This window comes from Ctenocephalides felis, unplaced genomic scaffold, assembly GCF_003426905.1.
Source record: "Ctenocephalides felis isolate EL2017-DRISC unplaced genomic scaffold, ASM342690v1 CF-g0.4_SCAFFOLD_03570, whole genome shotgun sequence".
In the NCBI taxonomy this organism is placed as follows: domain Eukaryota; kingdom Metazoa; phylum Arthropoda; class Insecta; order Siphonaptera; family Pulicidae; genus Ctenocephalides; species Ctenocephalides felis.
The window spans coordinates 17201823-17224163 of record NW_020539724.1 but is presented as its reverse complement, the minus strand read 5'-3'; the positions used below and the strand labels follow the sequence as shown (position 1 = coordinate 17224163).

The following is a 22341-nucleotide window of genomic DNA, read 5'->3' as shown; positions in this document are numbered from 1 at the left end:
TTGTTTTACGCGAAATTAAACAAAATTTATTTAATTAGCACTCTTGTTTTAATAATTAATTAATTTACGCGAATTTTATAATTTACTACACTCACTTATATTTTAAAAAGTCTGAATTGTGAAAATTCATCAAAATTTATAATTTCGCCGCGAGCTTGAATTCTAATCAAAATCTCTGTCGAAGCATTTGTTTTTACTTTGGTGTCTCGTAGATACTACTGATTACAGTTGACATCCATACTTAAATAATATACATATTTGGAACAAGAAATAGTTGAAAATAATGTGTTAAACAAGTTAATTAATTTATAAAATTACAGATATCATAAGAATTTTTGAAGAAAATCGTATAGATTATTTTTTATTGAGAGCAAAAATGTTATTTTTGAAATAAATATTTCAATATTTTATCTAACTAGCTTAATCCAATTCTTATTGATTATATTATTATGTGCATATATGTATCGGGAAGTTCATGCATTTTGCCTTAAACCAGGGGCTTCCAACTTTTTCGCATTGCTCTGATCCGTTCTTATAAAAAAATATTGTTACGCCACCTTATATTTTTTAACAATTAACAGCTGTACGCCCCTCTTGCAACAGCCTAGCATTTTGTTTTTTTTTTACAGAGCTATCGGCAACTCAAGTTCTTATCCGTAAATTAATCACATTGACTGATCTTACTGTTTGTTTGGATCGACGAAATGCAGCAGGAAAAATAGATGTGTACTTAGAACCTATGTTGTACCGATGTTCTTTAGAATTGCGCTTTATGAGAAGATATCACAATGCAACAGTCAAACAAGCTTCTACTACTCGTATAGATATTCATTGCAATAGCATGGAATTTAGTATGACATCACAACAGTTTCCTATGCTCATGCGACTTTTAGTTTTAGCACAAACTCTCCAAAGTCATGAATTAAAAAAACAAAATATGGCAAACAATGGTGAAAGTGAAAGTAGTACCCAAAGCGAGGAAACAGTTGAAGAAAGTCAACAAGTTGGATGGGCAGGTTGGGCTTGGAGTTTAGTTCCATCTATTTTACCAACATGGGATGAAGATTGGTCTGATGAGCAACAAGTTATGAATTTAGGGCATACAACACATATAGGAGTGTTTGTTGACAATGCCTTATTTTCATTTAAAGTTTCTGAATCAAGTAGTGAAAAAACTTATTATGCTCCTAAAAAATTAAAGTATTGGCCTATTCTGTCCTTGAGACTTCAGGGATGCATGCTACAAACTGTGTCACACAATGTGAATTGGACAAACACTCAAGTAGGAATATCAAAGTTATCTTTGTTGCCATCAGGAGACTGTGTTTGCGGGGCTGATGAGGTGTTAGATAACATGCAACCTCAAGAGTACTTCAAAAGCTTGTTGAGTCCAACAATGTGCCATTTTAGTGACTCATTGCTAGATTCTGAAAGCTTTGAGAATCGTGGGCAGAGAAGGATGTATAATCTTTCATGGGATGAACATATGGATTTGGTAAATGAAGAATACTTACTATCCAGAAGTCCTGCTCTGGCAGTTGATATTTTATATAATTTAGAAATTCCTGAGGATTTTCCACAAGAAAAAGTACATGAAATTGCATGTGATTTAGAGTATAGTAACTTTAAAGAAAGGACTTCAATAAGAGCTTTTGTTGGTCCTTTTAATTTGAGATATACATCAGGTTTAGTACACAGATTGAATGTTTTACAACAAGCTTCTGAACTATATGATTATCAACCATATATTGAAACAAAACCTTCACCATCATATTCTGAACTTCCACCACCATCTAGTGAAGATTATGATGCTTTAACAGAATACTTACCTATGCAGAAAATTGAATTCACATGTATTAGACCATCAATAGAGTTTATTTTATGGGATCACATGCCTAGTAATCATCAAAATCCTAAAAAGAGACATCAATCATTTTCTTCTGTAAATGAGAAATATAGTACTGCCAAAGAACTTCCTAAGCTTAAATTAGACATTGAAAACATTTATGCAAAACTGGAGAAACCTATGTATCCTAATAGATTGGTATATACTACATGCAAACTTCCTAACCCACCAAAGAATTTATTGGATTCATGTTATGTGAAAACTTTAGCGACATGTCATGGGCTCAAGTTAAGTTTAGTAATCAAAGATAAGGCAAGCATATTACTGAATCCTGCGCATATAACATACACTGGTAATACTATTTTGTTAAGTAAATATTGGAGAGATAAAGATATTTCCTTGGAAGAATTATCTGTAAGTGTTGATTCCATTAATGTAACAAGTACAAAACCAAGATTTCTTTGGCTAGTCATATCTTAGATTCTGTTGTGCGGCAAAATAAAGATGGTTTTACAGCAATTTTTGGATCAACCTTATTATTAGATTCATGTTTGGACGCTAGGATGGAACACTTGGAGTTTAATTTAGAAAATATGTATGTTGTAAGAAATTTAACTGTGTGCACTCAATCTTATCATTTTACCCTGGAATCTTGTAAAGCTTTTATTATTGAGCCAATGCTAATAAAAAAAAATAAGGAAGCCACATACACATATGAAACAAGTGAATTATCCACTTACTTGTTAAAAACTATGAGTAAAAGTGTTAAAGTACGTATGACAGAAACATTTAACGTGAACCAAGCACAGCAAGTTATCATTTTATCTGGACCTGAAGTTGAAATGAAAGGTTCTCAGATGGTACACAACTCAAATATTTTGCTTTCTCTAACAATCCAACTCCCTTTAAAACAAGGCGTTCCTGATCATCCAGCATTAATATTATTTAATTTGGCTGAGTTACGAATAAGTTTGGACCCACTGCTTTGCAAATGGTTGCGCTATGAACCGAGGAAGTTCTTGCAACGAAGAGATAAAATTAGTTTTGATCATGGTAGCGTTCGAAGAAGGCGATGTTCAGAAGCCAGTGGTGGAAGTTTGGAAACACCAAGGAGAGTTGGCCCACAACCAACATCTGTTCATTCTTCAGAAAACCAGCAAAGAAATCCATCAATTCCCATTCGTACTATGTCTCCACCACCTGAGCATGTCCAGGAACCACATGAAACACAATGGTTCAAATCAGTATTAGATTGGCATGTGGTGTGGAAATCATTATTGATTATAGGTGATTTAAATCAAGTTACTATATATTGTCCAACTGCATCTATTCCTGCTTTAGGTGCTCAAAATTTACAAAGTGCTTACTTGAACAATGTTGATATAAATCCGGATTTAGAAATTTTTGTTTTGAAGTTACCATTTTGCAGTCTGAGAAGTGCTAATCAAAGGCAGAAGTTAGATCCATATATAATTTACTATCCTATTAAATTACCTGAAAATATTTGGACGGATGGCAAAAAAAGTTTTCCTTGGACTATTTCGATCTGGGATTTTTCAAGTTATACAGTGAGATATAATAAAACATATCAGTTTATAAAACCTGTTACATGCAATGCAACTATTGCTGTCACTACTAAATCTTACCGCAGAATGAGTGCAGATTCAATGAAAAATGATGTAAAAAATTCAAAGTCAGAAGGTTTAGAGCAATCAGATAGTAGAAGTGATTTCCGAGACAGTGATCATAATATTACGCCAGGAAAGGTTCCCAGTCTTGTCGACATGTTCAATAAATCTTCTAACACGAGTTTAGATATAAACAGTAGCAATAATTGCAATTGTACAGATCAGTTGTGTTCATTGGGCATTTGTGTATATCTTGATACAATGCCTATAGTTATTTGCATGTCTGAACCTCAAGTTGCATTAATTTCGAGCTTAGCAGTAGGTTTATCTGAGATATTTTCCACAATTTCACAGAATGGTCAAATTCAACCAACATTTCCTAGAAGTCAAAATCCAACAACGCCCACAGATATTTTGTTCAAAGAAAGTACGCGAGCGTCTACCATCAGTGGCAATACACAATCAGTCGAAGAGACTGATTTAGAAACGGGTCCTAAATTTACCGTTTTCATACAATGGACGTTGACAAAATTTAGTGTAAAATTGTATGGCAATGAAGGAGCAGCACAGCTTAAGCTTTCACTTGATGTGGAAGATATTGTTAATAGTTTAGATATGCAAAGTGTTTATATAAAATATAAAACCAAAATAGCTACAGCTAGTGTGAAACATTATAGAATGGATCCTTATTCTAAAAGATGGGTTAATGGCCCATATCTTGGCATTGTTATGAAAGTTAGAGAAAATGGAAATTCTTCATCAGAAGATAATAGTTTTGCAAGTATTATATATACAAGGGCTCGATGCGGTAATGTGCATAATCGATGGGGTGCAAAAAAGTATAAACACCGTGACAAATACAATAAACCATCTGTTTCTAAAGTTCGATACTTATCAGAGTTGATGGTTAACTTACAATCTGTCGATTTGGTGTTAAGCCCAAAAACTTTATCAAGCTTTCTATTGGTATTACACCCATTATCAAATACGTCAACAACCACTTCAGCTAGACCTTGTGTTCGAACTCCAGATCCTTTGCATAGTGACGCTGGAAATTTTCAATCATTAGCTGTGCTTAATTTACCACTAATTTATTTAGACATTCGCGGTTTACGGTTTATCATACCATCTTCTGATCAAAATTCTCGATTTTTATTTCAAGATGTTTTTATTTTACAAATAACACACATTAATTTAAACCCTGCACCGGACAATCCTATATGTAGATCACCGCTTCGTCCAGATTTATATCAACAAGCTGCACAAGCTGATTTGTTAAACGTTCCCGGTTCCGAAATTGAAGATAGGCAGTATCAACTAACTGCAAGTTCTTTTCATATTAGTGCATGCGTTTGGTCACAATTAAAACATTGCTTAGCAGTAGAGAATACAGATTTTAATCTTCGCACCATGAATGAAAATCCAGCTCTGGAATGGAATAACTTAGACAGTAAAAAATCTACATTGGCGTCAAACCTTGTCTTAATTCCGGTTGTTAATAAATTTGATTTGTGTATAGTAGCGGCTCCTGCGATGGTTCATGGATCAACAATCATTTGCGGACATGCAGTGGAAATTAATTGTGTTAGCGATTTAGAAGTGAGCATTAGTGTCGATCAGGTGAAACTAGCCCAATTATTAGCTGCCGAATGCAGTAGAATGATGAATCCGATTAATGATGCTAGTAGAAGTTCAATAGTTTTTCCTTATATGCAATCTGCAACGTCAAGTTCTATTCCTGATGATGACAATCTTCTAGTAAATGAAATTCAGTATGAAAGCAATATCGTCACAACATCTCCATTAGATTCTGGCGTAGACGTAGCAGATTTTAGCAGTGAGAATATTGCTTTAACTAAATTGAGCAATGAAACTATAGATGAATTTACCATGTTTGAAAAGAAAATCAATGAGAAGCCGATACGTCCTTTATATGATCATGAAACTTTTATACCTTTCGAACTTATATTTACTGGCGGCATAATTGGAATAGCCTTCTATCAAAATCACAAAGTAACAAAATCTAGGGTATCTTTTAGCGCTAGCACTTCTGAACATATTATGATAATGTATGACAAGGGTTACGAAGCATCTGCAGAAGATTATATGGAGGATAATTTAAATTCGATTACTCAACCTTTAATACGATTGGTTATAGAACAACCTAACGCGTTGATTTCTAAAACAGCCTTCGATCGACGTTTTCAAGTTTCCATTTTCGACATCCGTTTAGACATCAGTGTTATGAATTCAAGTGTTGAGAAGAACACACCTCAGCCGAGTGATTATAGATTGATCTTGTTAGAGACTAAACCAGGACAGACCAATCCCGCTACTGGTGTTCCCCCGGCACTGATTACCGTGAGATGTACTTCGGTAATGGGTAAAAGTAATGATTTAGATATTGTTGTAGCTCGTCCGATAAAATTACATTTCTCAGTTGACCGATGGCAACATTTGATGCTGATTCAAAAGAAACTGGTATACTGTGCTCAAAATGAAGAAACGATTTATATCAAAAGTGTTTCGAATGAAAATGAAGAACCAAGTTTAGAATTTTGTAACCCGCCAAGTGTTTTCAATAAGTTTAATGCAATAAAATTAAAAGCTGGAAGTTTGGGTCACATTACTTTTAATACAACACAGTTAATTTTAAATTTAAATACCATGGAAAACGATGAATTGAATTTGGCAGTGGCTGGCATGAAAGCAAAGTTAGCTATTTGCAATCGCCCGGAAAAAATTCAAAGTTCTGTGGGTTTCGAAAGCATTTCCTTAAACTTAGTAAATTCTAATTCAAGAATGATGCTTCTCCCCTTGGTCCTTTGATGTTTACACTACATTATACTGGGAATCTTGGCAACATCCTAATGATGATTTTTGATACAAATTAATGTCGATTCAGATTGTCTAATGGTGAATGTAGGGCCTGAACATATAAAAATTTTGCAAAAACTTAATAAGGAATACGAGGAAATATTCGAGGAATTGACAAGTGAAACTAAATATACGGTAGTTCAGGCAGAAGAAGATTTGTCACTTATTGAAACAGCTTACAGTGAATCCAGTGAAAATAGTAAGACAACTACTACACCTAATACACAACAAACTCAAGATCAGCATTATAAAGACGACTTGAGGTAATTGTAAATATAATTTATATAGCTTAGGAATTTTATTAATGAAACATATGTGTATTATTTAGAGCTGGTGCATTCCAATTTGTGGACGCCTCGCTAGGTGAAGAAATACCGCTCCCATATCAAGTTCTTTTCTGGTCTGGAATTCAAGGAACTGGAAGTATGTCTTGGAGATACCCTCAACCAAGGCTGTTGACGAAAGTTCATATTTATCCCGTACCATTTCAGGTGATCTAATATGTCCTACTAATAACATTTAGATATTGTTTCTCTAGAAAATTTTCCTTATTCGTCGCTGGTATCTCAAAGTTTGCTCGTTTGTCATAGTTACAAATAGTTCTTTTAAAACTCGTAATTTGGGGTACCACTATACATTGTTATAACTTATTTATTGTAATCAAACATCATTATGAGACGATTTAAAAGAATTAATTATATATTTTATTTAATTATTTAGGTTAATCCAGAAGATGTAACAAATCTGACTGTCTACTGCCAACTTGAATATTACTCCGAGGTACATGGCTCTTTTCTGCCCTACTGCCAATTTACATTGTCTGAAAGTAAAATGCTTCGATTAAACATGCCGACGCATATTCCAGATGCGTGCTCCGCTAGTGTTTGGCGAGTTTTAATGTCTTCCACAAATTTTGACTCTGAAACTAATTTCATGACCAAACATAAACGCCTAAGAGTCGAAAATTATAATGGAGAAAATCTAAATTTCGGACTCATTGTTAGCCCGAGAGCATTGGCCGCCTGCATGAGGATAGATTCTTTCTTCAGCGCGAGTTTGGTACCTAAAACCAAATGCGTTGTGAAAGTTTCATGTTTAAAAGTTAATTTATTCAACAATTTAGATGACAGTCAAGCTTTTGTGATGCCTGATGTTTTAAAATCGTATCAGATTAATACGATCGATGCTTATAATCAAGAGGTAATGACATTAACTTTGGATGCAACTAAAATGTATTTTTCAAATTGGACCAATGAATCCATGGTGATAAAATTAGATACTTCTATGAAATGTAGTGTGTTAGATTATGGTTTCCTCACAACACAGTCATTTCTAGAACCTACGGTATTGAATTTCAATTATTCGAAAGCTAATAACACAAGTACTAGCTTAATGTCCAAACCTATAGTATTGAAGTTTGGCCCATCTATCGCACATACATTGGCCATCACAGAGCAGATGTGGAAAGCTAATTTCACAAATGCTCAGGCGATGAAGCTAGAAAGTGCAAATGCGATTGAATTAATACCAATGACTAGATATGTAATATGCAATGATACTAGTTTTACTTTAAGTTTTGGCCAATCTGCTACTGATGAAAGTGTCATTCTTACACCACTGGCGTGTAACTATTATGCTTGGAGATCTCATAAAAAAAAACAATTACTAAGGATTTGTGTTCTTCAATATGATCAAATGTGGTCTGAGGCATTTGCTATTGAAAAATGTGGAAAGCTTTATATAAGATTTGATCTAAACCCACAAGTTATAATAATAGTAGACATTACTATGTTATCAGGCACTCAGAAAAAAATTACATTTAGGGGACAATTAGATGTTTATAATATGACAAAGGAAGTTTTTGAAATGAAAGTTTTTCCAGCAGGTTTTGATAAATCTAGATTGGGAGATATTCAAGCAAACAGCTTGCCAGGCCGAAGTAGAGGTCTAAGTTTAATATTGGAGTCAAATGATGATTTGTTCATGAGGTAAATTATATATTATATGATATTCTTGTACATTCTTTTTGTATTCTGTATTTCAAAATATATTATTAATTGTGCAACAGGTTAAGATTTCAAGGTTTAGATACATATTGGTCAGGAGACATTCCATTAAAAGAAAACTCCAAAAATTATCAGCCATGGTTAGTTAAAGGTGTGTATGAATGACCTTAAATGTTGAAATTTATTTCAAATTAACATATAAAATTTTATCTATTAGTTCCATTGCAAGATAAGGGTCAGTTTTTATGTGTTTGGTGTAAAATTCTAACACAAAATGATAATGTTTGTAGAAGAATTTTAGTTGCTTTGTGGCCCCTTTACATGATACGCTCCCATCTTCCCATGTCAACTAAGGTAAGTAATCAAAGTACAATTAATATAAGGAATTTACTAATATTTTATAATATGAGACAATTAAAAAAAATCTCGCAACTAATCATTAAATTATTTAATAATTGAAATTTTGTGTTGCAGCTCCAAATAGATACACCAGCTTTAGATGTTCATTTACAAACAATCGTTGAAGGCAGAGGACTTACAAAGCAGATTTATTGTCCAGGGACAATTGATCACTCACATCAGCTTACTTTCCAAGTTGAGTAAGTATATTTTATAAGAACACACTTTTTTATTTAGAGTAATATGGAAGCATCAGAAGAGTTTGATATTTGCACACCAATAATTTTATATAACACAAGCAGCATTTTCACATAACTAATATTTGACAACCTTTTTATGTAGAATATGATATGTAAGTATTCAGGATTTAGATAAAATAATAAAACACAATTAATTAGCATTTTTGATTATTTACCCCTGCATGTTAATACATAATTTTTGTTTCAGCATGGGTCTTCCAGCAAGCAACCCCTATGTACCCCTGAATTACAGTCTAATAGATCAAAGACAGTTATTTGAAATAAACAATTCTGATATTGATGAATCAATAAAAATTTTTGAAGAACAATTGGTGCTCAAAAGTCAGTGGCCCTTTATTGGTGATGATTTTCCTAACATTGACTGGATAGCTATGGATCAACCTCAGACAAATGTCTCGGTATAACTTTTATTTACACTGCTTATATACATTTAGAATATTGTTTTAGCTTATATATAATATATTCTGCAAACTTTGTGTATGGAATTTTATTTAATGAAGAAGATAAATTCTCTTGCTGCTGTTTGGTCTAATTTTATATTTAATTTTTATATCCTAAAAATTAAATTAGTCAATATTGTTCACTAATATATTAAAAAATTTAAGTTTTAAGCCTTAGTTAATATATTACATATGTATTTGTCTAATTATTAGTTGTTTTTAGGTGCGTTATCAATCAGCAGGACCAAGTTCTTGCTCATTACTACTGGAGTTATCTCCCTGGTGTATTATGTTAAATACAAGTGGTTTGCATTTGTCAATTCATACACCTCAACAAAATGAAACTTCACAACTACCTCATTATGGAGTCTTGACTCCTCCCAGATTAGAAGTCAGTCAATTTCGTCTATTTTAATAACTTTTTTGTATTTTTTTTATTAAATATAAATTTAATTTCAGAATACTTTTACAATACAAGCATATATTGATAATGGTTGGCATTCTTCAAACCCATTACAATTTTCTGGTTCATCAAATAATGCAAATACGAGTGGATTTTATATGCCAAAAATTACTGGACTCATACCACAGGAGGGGGAAATCAAGGCAATCATACCATGTGGTTACAAGGTATATATATATTTTTTCAAATAAATAGTTACTATAAAACAATTAGTTGTTATAATATTCTATAGGACAAGACATCATCTGTTACAAAAGTTTTTTTGCATACATAAATAGAAATGCATTAATTAACCAGTTTGTAAAATATTATTTGATAATTTTTAGGTCAAAACCATATTTATAACTATGCCAAATTTATAGTACCGAAATTTAAAGGATTAATCATTTTTTTTAATCTTGCTAAACACGTTATTCATATAACAAAGTTAAAGTTTGAATATTTTTTAATACTTTAACATGTGAAGATAAAATATTGAATGTTTTTGACAATTCTCTTTTGACAATGATATGTGAAATATTTGTATTGCATTGTGGTTTATGAAATAATTATATTAATTTTGTGCCTTTGTTTTAGATTTCCAATCTTAATATCACCAGTGAAATGAAACATGATATGCGGATATTACATATTTCATCAAGTCACATAATCTACAATGGCACAGATCAACCATTTAAACTTATAACTTTTGCTTTACGATTGGATTCAACCACTTCAAATCCAGCAGACAATCAGCGCTCCTCAACTTCATTTCATTCTTTTAGTTCTTCACATTTGAGTTTGTCAAACACAAATGCAATAACGACTCCAGATAATATTTCTGCATGCACTGAATATGTACTTCAGCCAGCCAAGCAGAATAAGTAAGACATATTAATCAAATATATTGAATATTTTTATTTTTAATTGCTCTACATATACAAGACGTTTATCACCATACACAATAAAAAAAATGTAGTAAATATATTTTATATTGCAGTAGCTTTGGCATGGTGATACATTTTATATGAGTTTTCTAGTTTGAAATCCTTCAGTTTAAGTTATAGTTATACATATCATATATTGTTTTAGAAATATGGGTGTTCCAATAACAGAGTGGCGCAATCTTTCCTATAATGCTCCAGTTAAGCATCGAAGTTCTTTCTTAAATACATTTAATAAACCAACACCAGCAAACAACAACATCAATGCAGCTGAATATGGATTTTTCATCTGTCTCTCAACTAGTATAGAAAATAAACAAGAGGATATGCTTAAAGAACGAGAATCCATGTTTTATGGAGCATCTGCACCATTAAGAGTAGATTGTGGAACTGGTGTTATGGCTTTTAGCGCAAGAAGAAGTTTAGCTGTTCCCTGTGATGGTTATTCGGTTAGTAATTTTGTCATTATATGAAAACTCGATGAACTCGATATTACAAAGATAAAACAAAGAAAACTACTACAGTACCCCGACATACAAGTTTAATTTTTTCCATAATCATGATTTGTATGTCCAATCTCTCATATTTTGAAGCACTTTTTTTTATATAAAACATTGAATTACATTTAAATGATTTAATTTTAAATCATTTGTAAATATTTTATAATGCTTTGAACAAAGAATCCAAAAAGTAATAAAAAACAAAAAAGGTTTTTAGAAAAACATTTCTTCATTTAATTACTGTTGACGTTTCGGAACTAGGTATGTTCCATCTTCAGGACATTTGTTAAGAAACATGATCTTGATAAGATTTAAGTAAACAATATGTTTAAGACAAGCAGAAGATGGTGGATTTTTTTTTATATAAAATGAATAAAATTGTGGAAAAATAATGTACAGAAATATTATAGTACATATAATCAAGATGAAAATGATAAAAATAAATGAGTGGATTATATAACAAAATATTAGAAATGTTAAAAAATTAGAAAGTTTTAGGAAGTTTTTAAAAAAAGTTACGTAAAAAACAGCATTAATTATCTGTATGATTGATTATACACTAACACTTTTTCACTAAAAAAAATTTTATCAAAGAAAAACAAACATTTTATAATTTTTTTTTCTGAATAAAATATTAGAAATAATTTAGTATCATGAAACAACCAAAATATTTCTATATTAGGAAAATCATTGTTACAATTAACAAATTTTTTATATTTTCATTTTTCCATTAACGTTTTTCTAGAAAACTTTTACTTACAATTAGTATCTTCTATCTCGAATTTTGCTCGTATATCGAACCAGCGAATCGCCCCTTTAGCGGCTCGTATCTCGAAACCTTTGTAAGTCAGGGCACCACTGTATTTTATGATGTATTTCTTCGATTTCAGATCCCTTTGCTTTTAACAACACATCAACACAAAGGTTGTGTCTACTTAACAATCCAATATGATCTCAATCCCCAATTGTTGATTGTCAATGAATCTTATTTGAAATTGTTATGTGCACAAGCCACAGCTGAAAGTGCTTCTGGTGAAGAGGAACCCATGCCAGTAATTGAAACACCAGAGTTGTGTATTTTTAACATTGTACCTGATTTGGGTTGTACTTACTACACTATGCCATCAATCAATCATAGTTTTCCAGATATTCAAGGAAATGCAGCTAGCGAAAACAACTTGACTTTGGCTTTAGCAAATGGTATGCAAATAAACTTTTTTTTAATATTTATTTTTGCCAAATATCTTAGTACAAAAATATTTTTTTGTTAAAATCTCATTTTGACATAACCATAATCCCAAATAGCTTATTATTTTTATCCAATTATTAATTTTTTTAAGTTAAAAGATTCGTTTTTTACTTGGTCATAATAATAGAAGACCTTATTTAATTGCTTTGGTGTAAAAGTATTCAAATTTGAATTAGCAATCCAAATTCAATTTGAACATATCAGTTTTATAACAGCAGGCTAGTTAATAAATAACACCTGTTATTGAAAAACTCTAAATAGATGATATAAGTATTTATATTTAGAAATAAAGTATTTTTAAATAGTATTATTTTACCAGACGGTGAACTGTTTTGGTGTCAACCCATACCTGTTTCTTCAAAAACAATGATGTGCGTGACATTGCCTGGTTTTGGAGATATTAAACTAACTATCACACCCTATTGCTATACTACACTACTGGTTATTCAAACTGTTAGTGAGGTGAGTTCAAGTATATTTTTTTAACAATGTTATGAAGAAAACCCATTGCTGATATTTTTCATATTTAGATTGAGATTAGTGCTCGCGAAATTCGTTCGCGTCTAAGCTGTTCAGGAAGTGATATAATGCTAGAAAATAAGATTGGTCCAAAAATCGTGTCTAAGACTCAACCAAATGTGAATTTAAATCAATTACCAACACAAAATCAAATTCAACCTCAACATGATGAAGAATGTAGTGGTTCGATTGCTACAAACTCAACTCAATCTGAGAATAGACTACCAGTGCTTGTTGTAAGTTATTTTGAATATCAGAAATTGAATAATAGAAAATACCTCTTCACTCTGCTGAATACATTTTACTATTGTATTTTCAAGCATAGCTCTTAGTGTGTTTTGATGTTAATTGAGTGTTTGAATTGGTAAATGGTTAGTTATTAAGGTAAAAAGTTCATTCTTTTAATTTGAAAATAATTAACTTAGTGTAAATATGTTTTTATTGGTTATCAATAGTTTCTGAAGAAGGGCACATACCATATCTCCAAAATATTGAACAAAATAATTGAAAAAAGATTTAAGTAAATATTTTTTTGAAGATTGAGGAAGCTTTTTGTTCAGAAATTTAAAAATCATAATTAATAATAATTAATCTGTTTTATTTGTTTTTAATGATATATTTATATTAATATACAATAATACATTTATCACAATATTTCTAGAAAAACTCATCACTTCCAAGATTGGTTTCAGCAGTAATTGAGAAATCAAGACCAACAATGCGTCCTTACGGTAAGTTACATACTATTCAATCATGTAACATCATTCACAAAGAATTGATCAATTTAGTACAATTTATAATTCATAAATTAAAATCTTTTTTTGTCAACACAGTATTACTATTTTGCAAACATAAAAATAATGTAGTTTTAAAGCACTTATGTGCAAATAGTGCAGTCTGGAATATATATATATATATATATATATATATATATATATATATATATATATATATATAGTATGTATATATATTTATAATATATAGTATGTATATAGTTTTGATTGTTAGTAGATAAACACCCTCTTTTGTCTATGAGGCAATTTGTCCTCTCCTTAAGTTTTTTGATTAAATTATTAGTTATGTGAAACGTATAATTAATAATTATTGATTTAATTATAATAATTCAAGTCTTTGTAAAGCCTTTTTTTAATTTGACAAATGGTCTGCAAATTTTTTCAAATATGTTTCAGTGTCAAAAAACAAGATATATATATATATATATATATATATATATATATATATATATATATATTTAGACACATGTATACATATGCATATATATAATTATGTACGTGCTAGTCATTGTGAATTTAATTTTTTCTCCCAACTTATAAATTTATTTTTTTTATTACCAGTTTACTTTGTCGTAGTTGCTTTGTAACATCATAAGTTTATTTCATTAATGTTAAGTATCTAGGATTAATTAACTTTAATTATGTAGCTTTACCCACAATTCAAGAAGCCAGCAACTCTCTTTTGGAACCCTACAATGACAATTTATCATCTTTAAATAAGAACTTTTCCGAAAGCACTTTCACGTTGCATCAATCTCCATCCAACAATTATGATGAAGATTTGGGACAATCCTCATCAACTACTTTTGGCCCAAATCAAGGATGTCAGAGATCAAGTAGCTTTTTTACTGATAAAACTTCAGTTGCAATCTTCTTGAAAAGCTTGACATTAGTTTTAATGACCGATGCTGATAATTGTGGAATGGATAAAACTGAACTATGTTCATTGAATTTGGATGAATTTGCAGTGACTGTTTCGCCTTGTCCTGAGGTATATATCTCTTTACAAAAATGATTTTAAATGATATTAAATATTTTCTACCAGTGTTTTCTATTTAAAAGTTTATATGAGTCTTACCGATGTTTGTTTTCAAGTATTCTCATACAACATTCTTATATAATCATGTTTTCAAATGGTTTATATCATACAGTAGACATTTTTTAATATTGTTAAATTAATTATGTAGGAACAACATACCTGTATTTATAAGTGTGTCCCAATGTTAATTGGGACACACTTGGGTTAATATAAACTTTATTTATTATTATATATTTTTTTTAACAGGAGGTGAATGTCCATATATCCATGAGCAATTTCCAAATTGACAATCAGCTTTTCAGTCGTGGAGATTTTGACTTTCCAGTGGTGATGTTGGGTCAGAAAAATGAACAGTTAATTGCTGCAAATTCAGATAAAATTTCCAGTAACTTTACAGCAAATAATTTCAACACAGACACATTAAATGAAAATGATTACATCTCTCAAAATACTAAGATTTATGATTTGATTGCAAAATCAAGACATAATAGTTTGATATCTGTTCGCTTGGATTTTGAAGTATTTGATAATGTGCATATTAATAATATTGGTAAGTTTACTTGAACTATTTTAATGTTTACATTTTTTAGTGAAATTATTGTATTGATTTATTTTCAGGCATAAAAGATGTAGCTATTAAAACTGATTACATATCATTGTATTTAGAAGACAGTTTTTTTACGGTGCTCTTAAATTATTTTGACAAATTAAATCCACAAAATTTAATTATACGTCGAGTGCAATACGATAATAACTTTATATCTTCAACACCTAGTGAAACTTCACAAATGCATTTGGACAAAACGCAGCAGTATTAATAAGTGGAGTTCACATACCTAAGAAAATTATTATGTCCTCTCAATTGCTGGGAAAACCTTTAAGGATGAACAAACTAACAATTAATGAAATTAATTTATTATTAAGTGTACATAGTTCCATTAGAATGTATATTGCATTAGATAAAAGTCCTTTGCATTTCGGTATTTTTGAAAAAAGGAATATATTGACAACACATTTTAAACTTGGACATTCCTTGGCCATGCATTATTTGTCAGGTGCTATTTTTGGCGCAGGTAAGTACAAGCTATATTAATATACTGTTTAGAATTCATAGAAAACTCCAAGCATGTTTTAATGTTGGTTTTCTTTGCTCTTTGTAGAAGTAACAAGTGAGAAATTTGATTGATATATTTTTTAATATTCATATTAATTAACATCCCGAAGAGGTGGGGCGGACCGTTACTTCATAATTAAATGTTTTTTTTTTGCTAAAATATTAAAGGCTTACTAAAAGCGTTTCAATTATAAAAAGCATTGAAATTTAGTATTTCACTGTGTTTTTAAGCAATTTTATATTATATGTTTCGGCGTCCACATGTGAATAAAATACATTTTTAGAACCCAAAATGGATGAAATAAAATGTGTAAAAAACAAATTGATATAAATTATACAATTACAATTTACAATTAGAATGAACATTACTCAATATATTAAAAAGCTCAATTCTTATTGAATAAGTTGATGCATATACACACTTTTTTTCATTAACATGCTGTATAAATATTTTGTTCCATATTGTACCTTTTTCAAGATACAATTAATTTGCAAAATTGTCAACTGAATTATATTTTTTACAATTATACTGTTGCTTTCTCTGCAGGATGGGTAGTAGGATCGCTTGAAATTTTGGGAAGCCCATCAGGACTTGCAAGAAGTGTTGGAACTGGTCTAAAAGATTTTGTGCTCCGCCCTTATGAAGGAATGCTACGAGGTCCTTGGGGATTTTTGGTTGGTGTTGCACAAGGTTCAACATCTCTGTTAAGACATGTTACTGCAGGTAAAATTAGACATTCAATTTTATTTAATGTAATATTCAAAATATTATTGCATCATTTAGTTCTACATGTTTTTTGTGCAGGTACAGTAAATTCCTTAAGTAAAATGGCTGCATCAGTTGCTCGAAATCTTGATAGGTTAACATTGGACACAGAGCATTTTCATAGGACTGAAGAATTGAGAAGAATAAGGCCTCAGGGATTGAGTCAAGGGCTTCTGCATGGCTTCACGGGGCTTGGAATAAGCATTTTAGGTACTCCACATTAATACAAAATACTACATTATTCAAAAAATATGTTTTTAAAGCATTTAATTCAGGATTCTTAAGGTTCTTATACTGACAGATGAGTTTATTTTTATCATCAGGTGCTGTTGGTGGAATAGCTCACCATCCATTAAATGCTCAAACTGCTGGAGGAGTAGTAGCTGGTGTAGGAGTAGGTCTTGTGGGTGCCGTTGCCAAGCCTCTCAGTGGAGCTGCTGAACTACTAGCCCTTGCTGGACAGGGGCTTTTACATGGCGCTGGCTGGAATATTTTGCCACAGGTATTTTTTGTTCATGTCATCAAAAAAATATTATAAATGGGGAATTGAATTGACAAAATGTATGAATATTTTGAGAATCCCAACTAAAGTTACTAAAATACAAAAACTTATTTTTAACTTACCGTAGGCTAGTTATAGTAATGGGTCGAAAATAGAAAATGAAAATTTTTGCATTTCTCCACATTTTGAAGGTTTCTGAACATTTTGGCATACTTCAGAAAAAAATGGATGTGTGTGTGTGTGTATGTATGTATGTATGGATACAAATTTTCGCCCACGTTTTCGGGCGTACGGATCAACCGATTTGAATGGTTTAAAAAACATTCGATTCCTATTGATAAGGAGATGTGCTGATTAGTTTTTGGCAAAGGCAGGTCCAGCAGTTACGGAGATAAGGAGCGAAGAGTGCAGAAAATAGAAATCGAGTTTTTGAGAGAACGGAGCATCCGATTTGAATGATCTAAAAAACATTCAATTAGTAATGATTGGGAGAAGGGGTTATTAGTTTTTTGCAAAGGCAGGCCCAGCCATTTTGGTGATACAGAGCTAAATGTACAAAAAATGGCAGTTTTTGAAAGAACTAAGCGTCCTATTCAATTGATTCAAAGAACTTTCTGCTTGTCTTAACAAAATAATTGATTTTGGAAAAAAAAATTTGTTCAAATTTTTTTTTTTTTTTTTTTAATTTTTTGTATATCAAAAATAATTCAGATTTTATTTTTAATTTTGACTATAGTTTTAATTTACTTTAAACAAATAATTTCAACTCTGCAATTCAGTTTATATAATTCTTATAAATATTAGGCAATGTTACAATATTTATAATAATCTATTTGAAAACATCCAATATTCCTCGAACATTTTGTTACGGTACGGGATGTTCCAGCAATTTGCCTTAAGGCACGATGCCACCCACCCCACTAGTTTAAATTTTGATTTTAATTTTAATTTTGGCTAAAGTTTTAACGATCACTTATATACACTAAATAAATAATTATGACTTTGGAATTCAGTTTATATAATTTTTATAAATATTTGGCAATGTTACAATATTTATAATAATCTATTTGAAAACATTTAATATTCCTCGAACATTTTGTTATGGTACGGGAAGTTCCAGCAGTTTGCCTTAAGGCACGATGCCTTACATAACTAGTTCTTATAATTTTTTGCCTGTTTTATGACCCTTTTGCTTATTTTCACCCGCCGACTGTTTGAAAAAACTGTCCAGGCAGTTTGCTTCTTCCTCCATTTTAGGATATTTCAGAATTTGATTAATCAAGTTTTATTGACCGACAAATGTGCTTGATATACCGTAGTGTATAATTTCTCGTATCTTGAATCTTAGTTTCACATCAAAACATAATACCGCTTTCTCGGTGGTTTATGTCTCAAAATAATCGTGTATTAAATTTCTCTTATAGACAAGTACTACTGTATTTGTTTTATTATTTTTGCAGGCACGGAATATTCCAATTGTGCAACAGTCTTTTTGTTCAGATAATGCAAACCTGAAATATCTTTGGAAGATTTTGCCAAATCTTTCTGGTCGTGATTATGAGCTGTTGTACGCAACTGAAGGAACTTGCGTTACATATAGTGGAGCCTATGAAGCAGTTGCATTGGTTCTTACTAAACAGGTAATAATAAAACAAGATATTAGCTATTTGTTCAAATCAGTTAATAATTTCCTTTCTCTTCCATTTAAAATTTGCATTTCTATTTTTAATATCATAATTTTAACTTTTATTTATAATAGTTAAAAAGCAGTAATTTATGGATTTTTTTATATATTCTAAAGGCACTAGTTATTTTTGATCTGGAGGAGGATGCATGTCAACGTGAAATTTCTCTGAATGAACTGCAAGGATCACCAGATATTGGGGACCCAACATTGATCTGTTTTAAAATTATAAATCAACACCGTCATAGCATCTGCCCTGATATTCAGAATGGAGCAACTCATAACAACTTGGATATACCACCAGTAACAAAAACTATTTTTTGCTTTATTATTAAATTAATATTACATGTATGAAATTATTATTTTCTTCTTCAGATGGATCCATCATGCAGAGCACGAGTAGCTCAATATATTCATTATACATCCAACACATTAGCAAATACTATGCATACAGTACCTCCTTTGCATCTGAATAATTCCAATATATCAGATACTTTGTCTGATGTAAGTGCTACGTCACAACTACAGACTCCTCCTAGTAGTTTAAATAACAACACAACAATTGATAGCGACGAATGTCATATCAGAACTAATAGAAGTGTGGTATTCTATGTGAGTCCACAACACAGAAATCATTTCATAGAAATGTTCACAATGGCCAAAAAGCAACTGGAAGGACATGGTTTTCCTGTTTTCTGAAACAGGTAAATATGCATAATTTGATAACATTACATAATTAATTTATTATTTAACATTATGTAATTAATTTACATTTATTAGTTGTTGATTCATAATTCTTTGCTGTATTTTAATTCCTATTAATTACTTTATTATGATCAATAATTATTTTTTTAGTAATTTTATATTATATATTAAATTTACAGGTATCTGAATTTGTGGCAACAAATTGTGGCGTGTATTATGTGTTACAAATTGCATTTGAAAAAAATTGTTGCTGTGTAATGTGTGTAAGCCGAAAGTTTTTCTATAAATGTACATTTTTATAAATAAGTAACTTTTGAAATGTATATTTACCATTTTATATTTAATAATGTTTTTATATATTTTCAAATCGGTCATTTTATTGGATTATTTCTTTGATGCATTATTTAATGAAGTAATTTTGTAAAATAAAGTGACAAATTCCGGCTGTGCAAAAATTTTGTAAACATTCTTTTATCTATGACTAATGTTTTTAATATATAGAAAATATAGTTATTTATATTGAAATATAATATATTTTAAAACTAAGTATGATTGTGAGCTTTAGTGATCGGAGGCCTCCAAAGTCCTTTATCCTATCCCAAAATTACTAACACATTTCATGTATATCAAATATATTGTTTAATCGGGTTGAGAAACAAATTGACTGTTACGTAGAATCTACTACTTTGATGTGTTATTGTGGTGCTTGAGTTGCTTTTCTGTTGCCTATCATTGAGCGGCAATAGGATCAACTTCTGTGTCGTTGGCAATACTCATTGATCAACTTCTACACAATGGTTAATTTCAATTAGCTATATAATGAGCGCGTCTGTTCTCCTAATACTTCGAAACGATTACAGACGCAGCTTACTATGAAGATTTTCGATCTTTCGATGTCGGCTCTTCCTATCATTGTGAAAGGATAGAAGTTTTGAATAAATTAATTTAAAAAATTATTATTAATAAACAATTTTTAAATAAATTAATGAGTATCATATAAAATAAAATAGAATATCTTTATGTAAATGGATTTTTATGTAATATTATAATTAAGTAAATATCAGTAATTATAGGGCTATTAATTATTGATTGGCAAATTATTTATGCTTATTTATTATTGTTTGGCAAAAGTGACCTGGAAAATTCAATAAATTACACATTCATGTTTAAAAAAAATACAAATTAAATTACTTAAATTACTTAAATATACCAATGGTATATTTATAATATAAATAACTACCAGCACACCCATGTTTTAAAAAAAGAATTAAATTAATTTACTTAAATATTTATTTATTAAATTATTTATTAAAAATTTATATAATTCTGAAATATTACAAATATACTCATATGTATAATTAGCAATATCACAATGTTTTAAATATATTTCTTAATGATAATAATATAATAATTCAATATATGATACACAGTAATTATATACATTTATATATCTAATTTCATTTTTACTGTACGGAGTTTTTAAGTTTAATAATATACAATTCAATATCTAAATTTATATATCCAATTATATAATTATACAAACTAAAGCAGCTAGTCCATCTTTAATGATGGAAAAAACAATATGTAAATCCGTGGATAGGAAAATGGATATATAAATGTATATATTGATATTCCTTCAAAATCGGGACCATAATTATATATTTTATGGCGTATAAAGCGATATATAAATGTATATATTGATATTCCTTGAAAATCTGGACCATAATTATATATTTAATAGCGTATAAAGCGATATATAAATGTATATATTGTTATTTCTCCTAAGCCAGGACCATCATTATATATAAAAGCGTATAAAGGAATCCAGTAAGATTCCTAGATTCATCGAGGCGATTGCATGCAGCGCCTCTATGCAAAATCGTTCCCAGTTCGTGAGGAACTAACGTCAAACGTTTGACAGTTCTTGCGTAAAAGGGAATCCAATAAGATTCCTATGTTCAATTTTTGTGCTCTATGTTCAATTTTTGTTGTAAATATTTTTAAAATATGTCAACTGTGGTCTGTGCTGCCTGGATCTTGGTTGAACAAGTTTCTTTATAATAATAATAAATTTACAAGTCATAAATTTAAATAGGTTTAAAGTTGAAGTGTGTTTATTGTGTAAATATGATTTAGATAAGTAATTCATATTGATCGTTCCTTGTAAATTTATCATACCATTGTGAATACTTTTCTTAGTTACTTATAATTGTAAAATTATAATACTTATTATTGTGAATATATTGATTATTACATTTATAAAACTTTTAATTGATATGTAAAAATGTTTGTGATATATTTGAAAATATATTTTGTACTTCGTATTTTTTTTCTCATTTCCAATATAAGAAATTATTTAGGTTTTCTTATTTTGAATTACGTATGCAAACCATATCTAGGAATAATGCCAGCGGTTGATTTATATACTGAACAAGTGCTGCCTCCTTCAGATCGCTAAAAATATTAAAATGAAGATAATGTCAAATGGCTTCAGATAGCGATCTATTTATGTTTACTTATCTATGGTTGTGATGGTGGTGTGTTGTATACCCTGATGACAGATGACAGGAGACCGGATGACACTTCAAGCAAGCGGAATGGCGGAAGGTTTCTTGGTCCCCAGAGCG

At 30.3% G+C, this 22341-nt stretch overlaps 1 protein-coding gene across 1 annotated transcript in view; it reads left to right on the top strand.

The window, feature by feature from the left end:
* LOC113383488 (vacuolar protein sorting-associated protein 13B-like) overlaps positions 1 to 20013 on the top strand; it is a 25902-nt gene extending 5889 nt beyond the window's left edge. Inside the window, 30 exon segments of the mRNA XM_026621751.1 lie at positions 582 to 2302; positions 2305 to 6285; positions 6287 to 6353; positions 6356 to 6469; positions 6527 to 6614; positions 6680 to 6842; positions 7072 to 8339; positions 8420 to 8508; positions 8575 to 8711; positions 8832 to 8956; positions 9204 to 9414; positions 9680 to 9847; positions 9916 to 10086; positions 10496 to 10782; positions 10991 to 11291; positions 12233 to 12542; positions 12911 to 13053; positions 13122 to 13346; positions 13772 to 13841; positions 14552 to 14895; positions 15190 to 15493; positions 15562 to 15717; positions 15756 to 16016; positions 16605 to 16781; positions 16863 to 17033; positions 17147 to 17325; positions 18786 to 18965; positions 19127 to 19312; positions 19385 to 19713; positions 19894 to 20013. Coding sequence (XP_026477536.1) covers positions 582 to 2302; positions 2305 to 6285; positions 6287 to 6353; positions 6356 to 6469; positions 6527 to 6614; positions 6680 to 6842; positions 7072 to 8339; positions 8420 to 8508; positions 8575 to 8711; positions 8832 to 8956; positions 9204 to 9414; positions 9680 to 9847; positions 9916 to 10086; positions 10496 to 10782; positions 10991 to 11291; positions 12233 to 12542; positions 12911 to 13053; positions 13122 to 13346; positions 13772 to 13841; positions 14552 to 14895; positions 15190 to 15493; positions 15562 to 15717; positions 15756 to 16016; positions 16605 to 16781; positions 16863 to 17033; positions 17147 to 17325; positions 18786 to 18965; positions 19127 to 19312; positions 19385 to 19708 — 11921 coding nt within the window. The 3' untranslated portion in view covers positions 19709 to 19713; positions 19894 to 20013.
* Positions 20014 to 22341: the final 2328 nt, after the last annotated feature.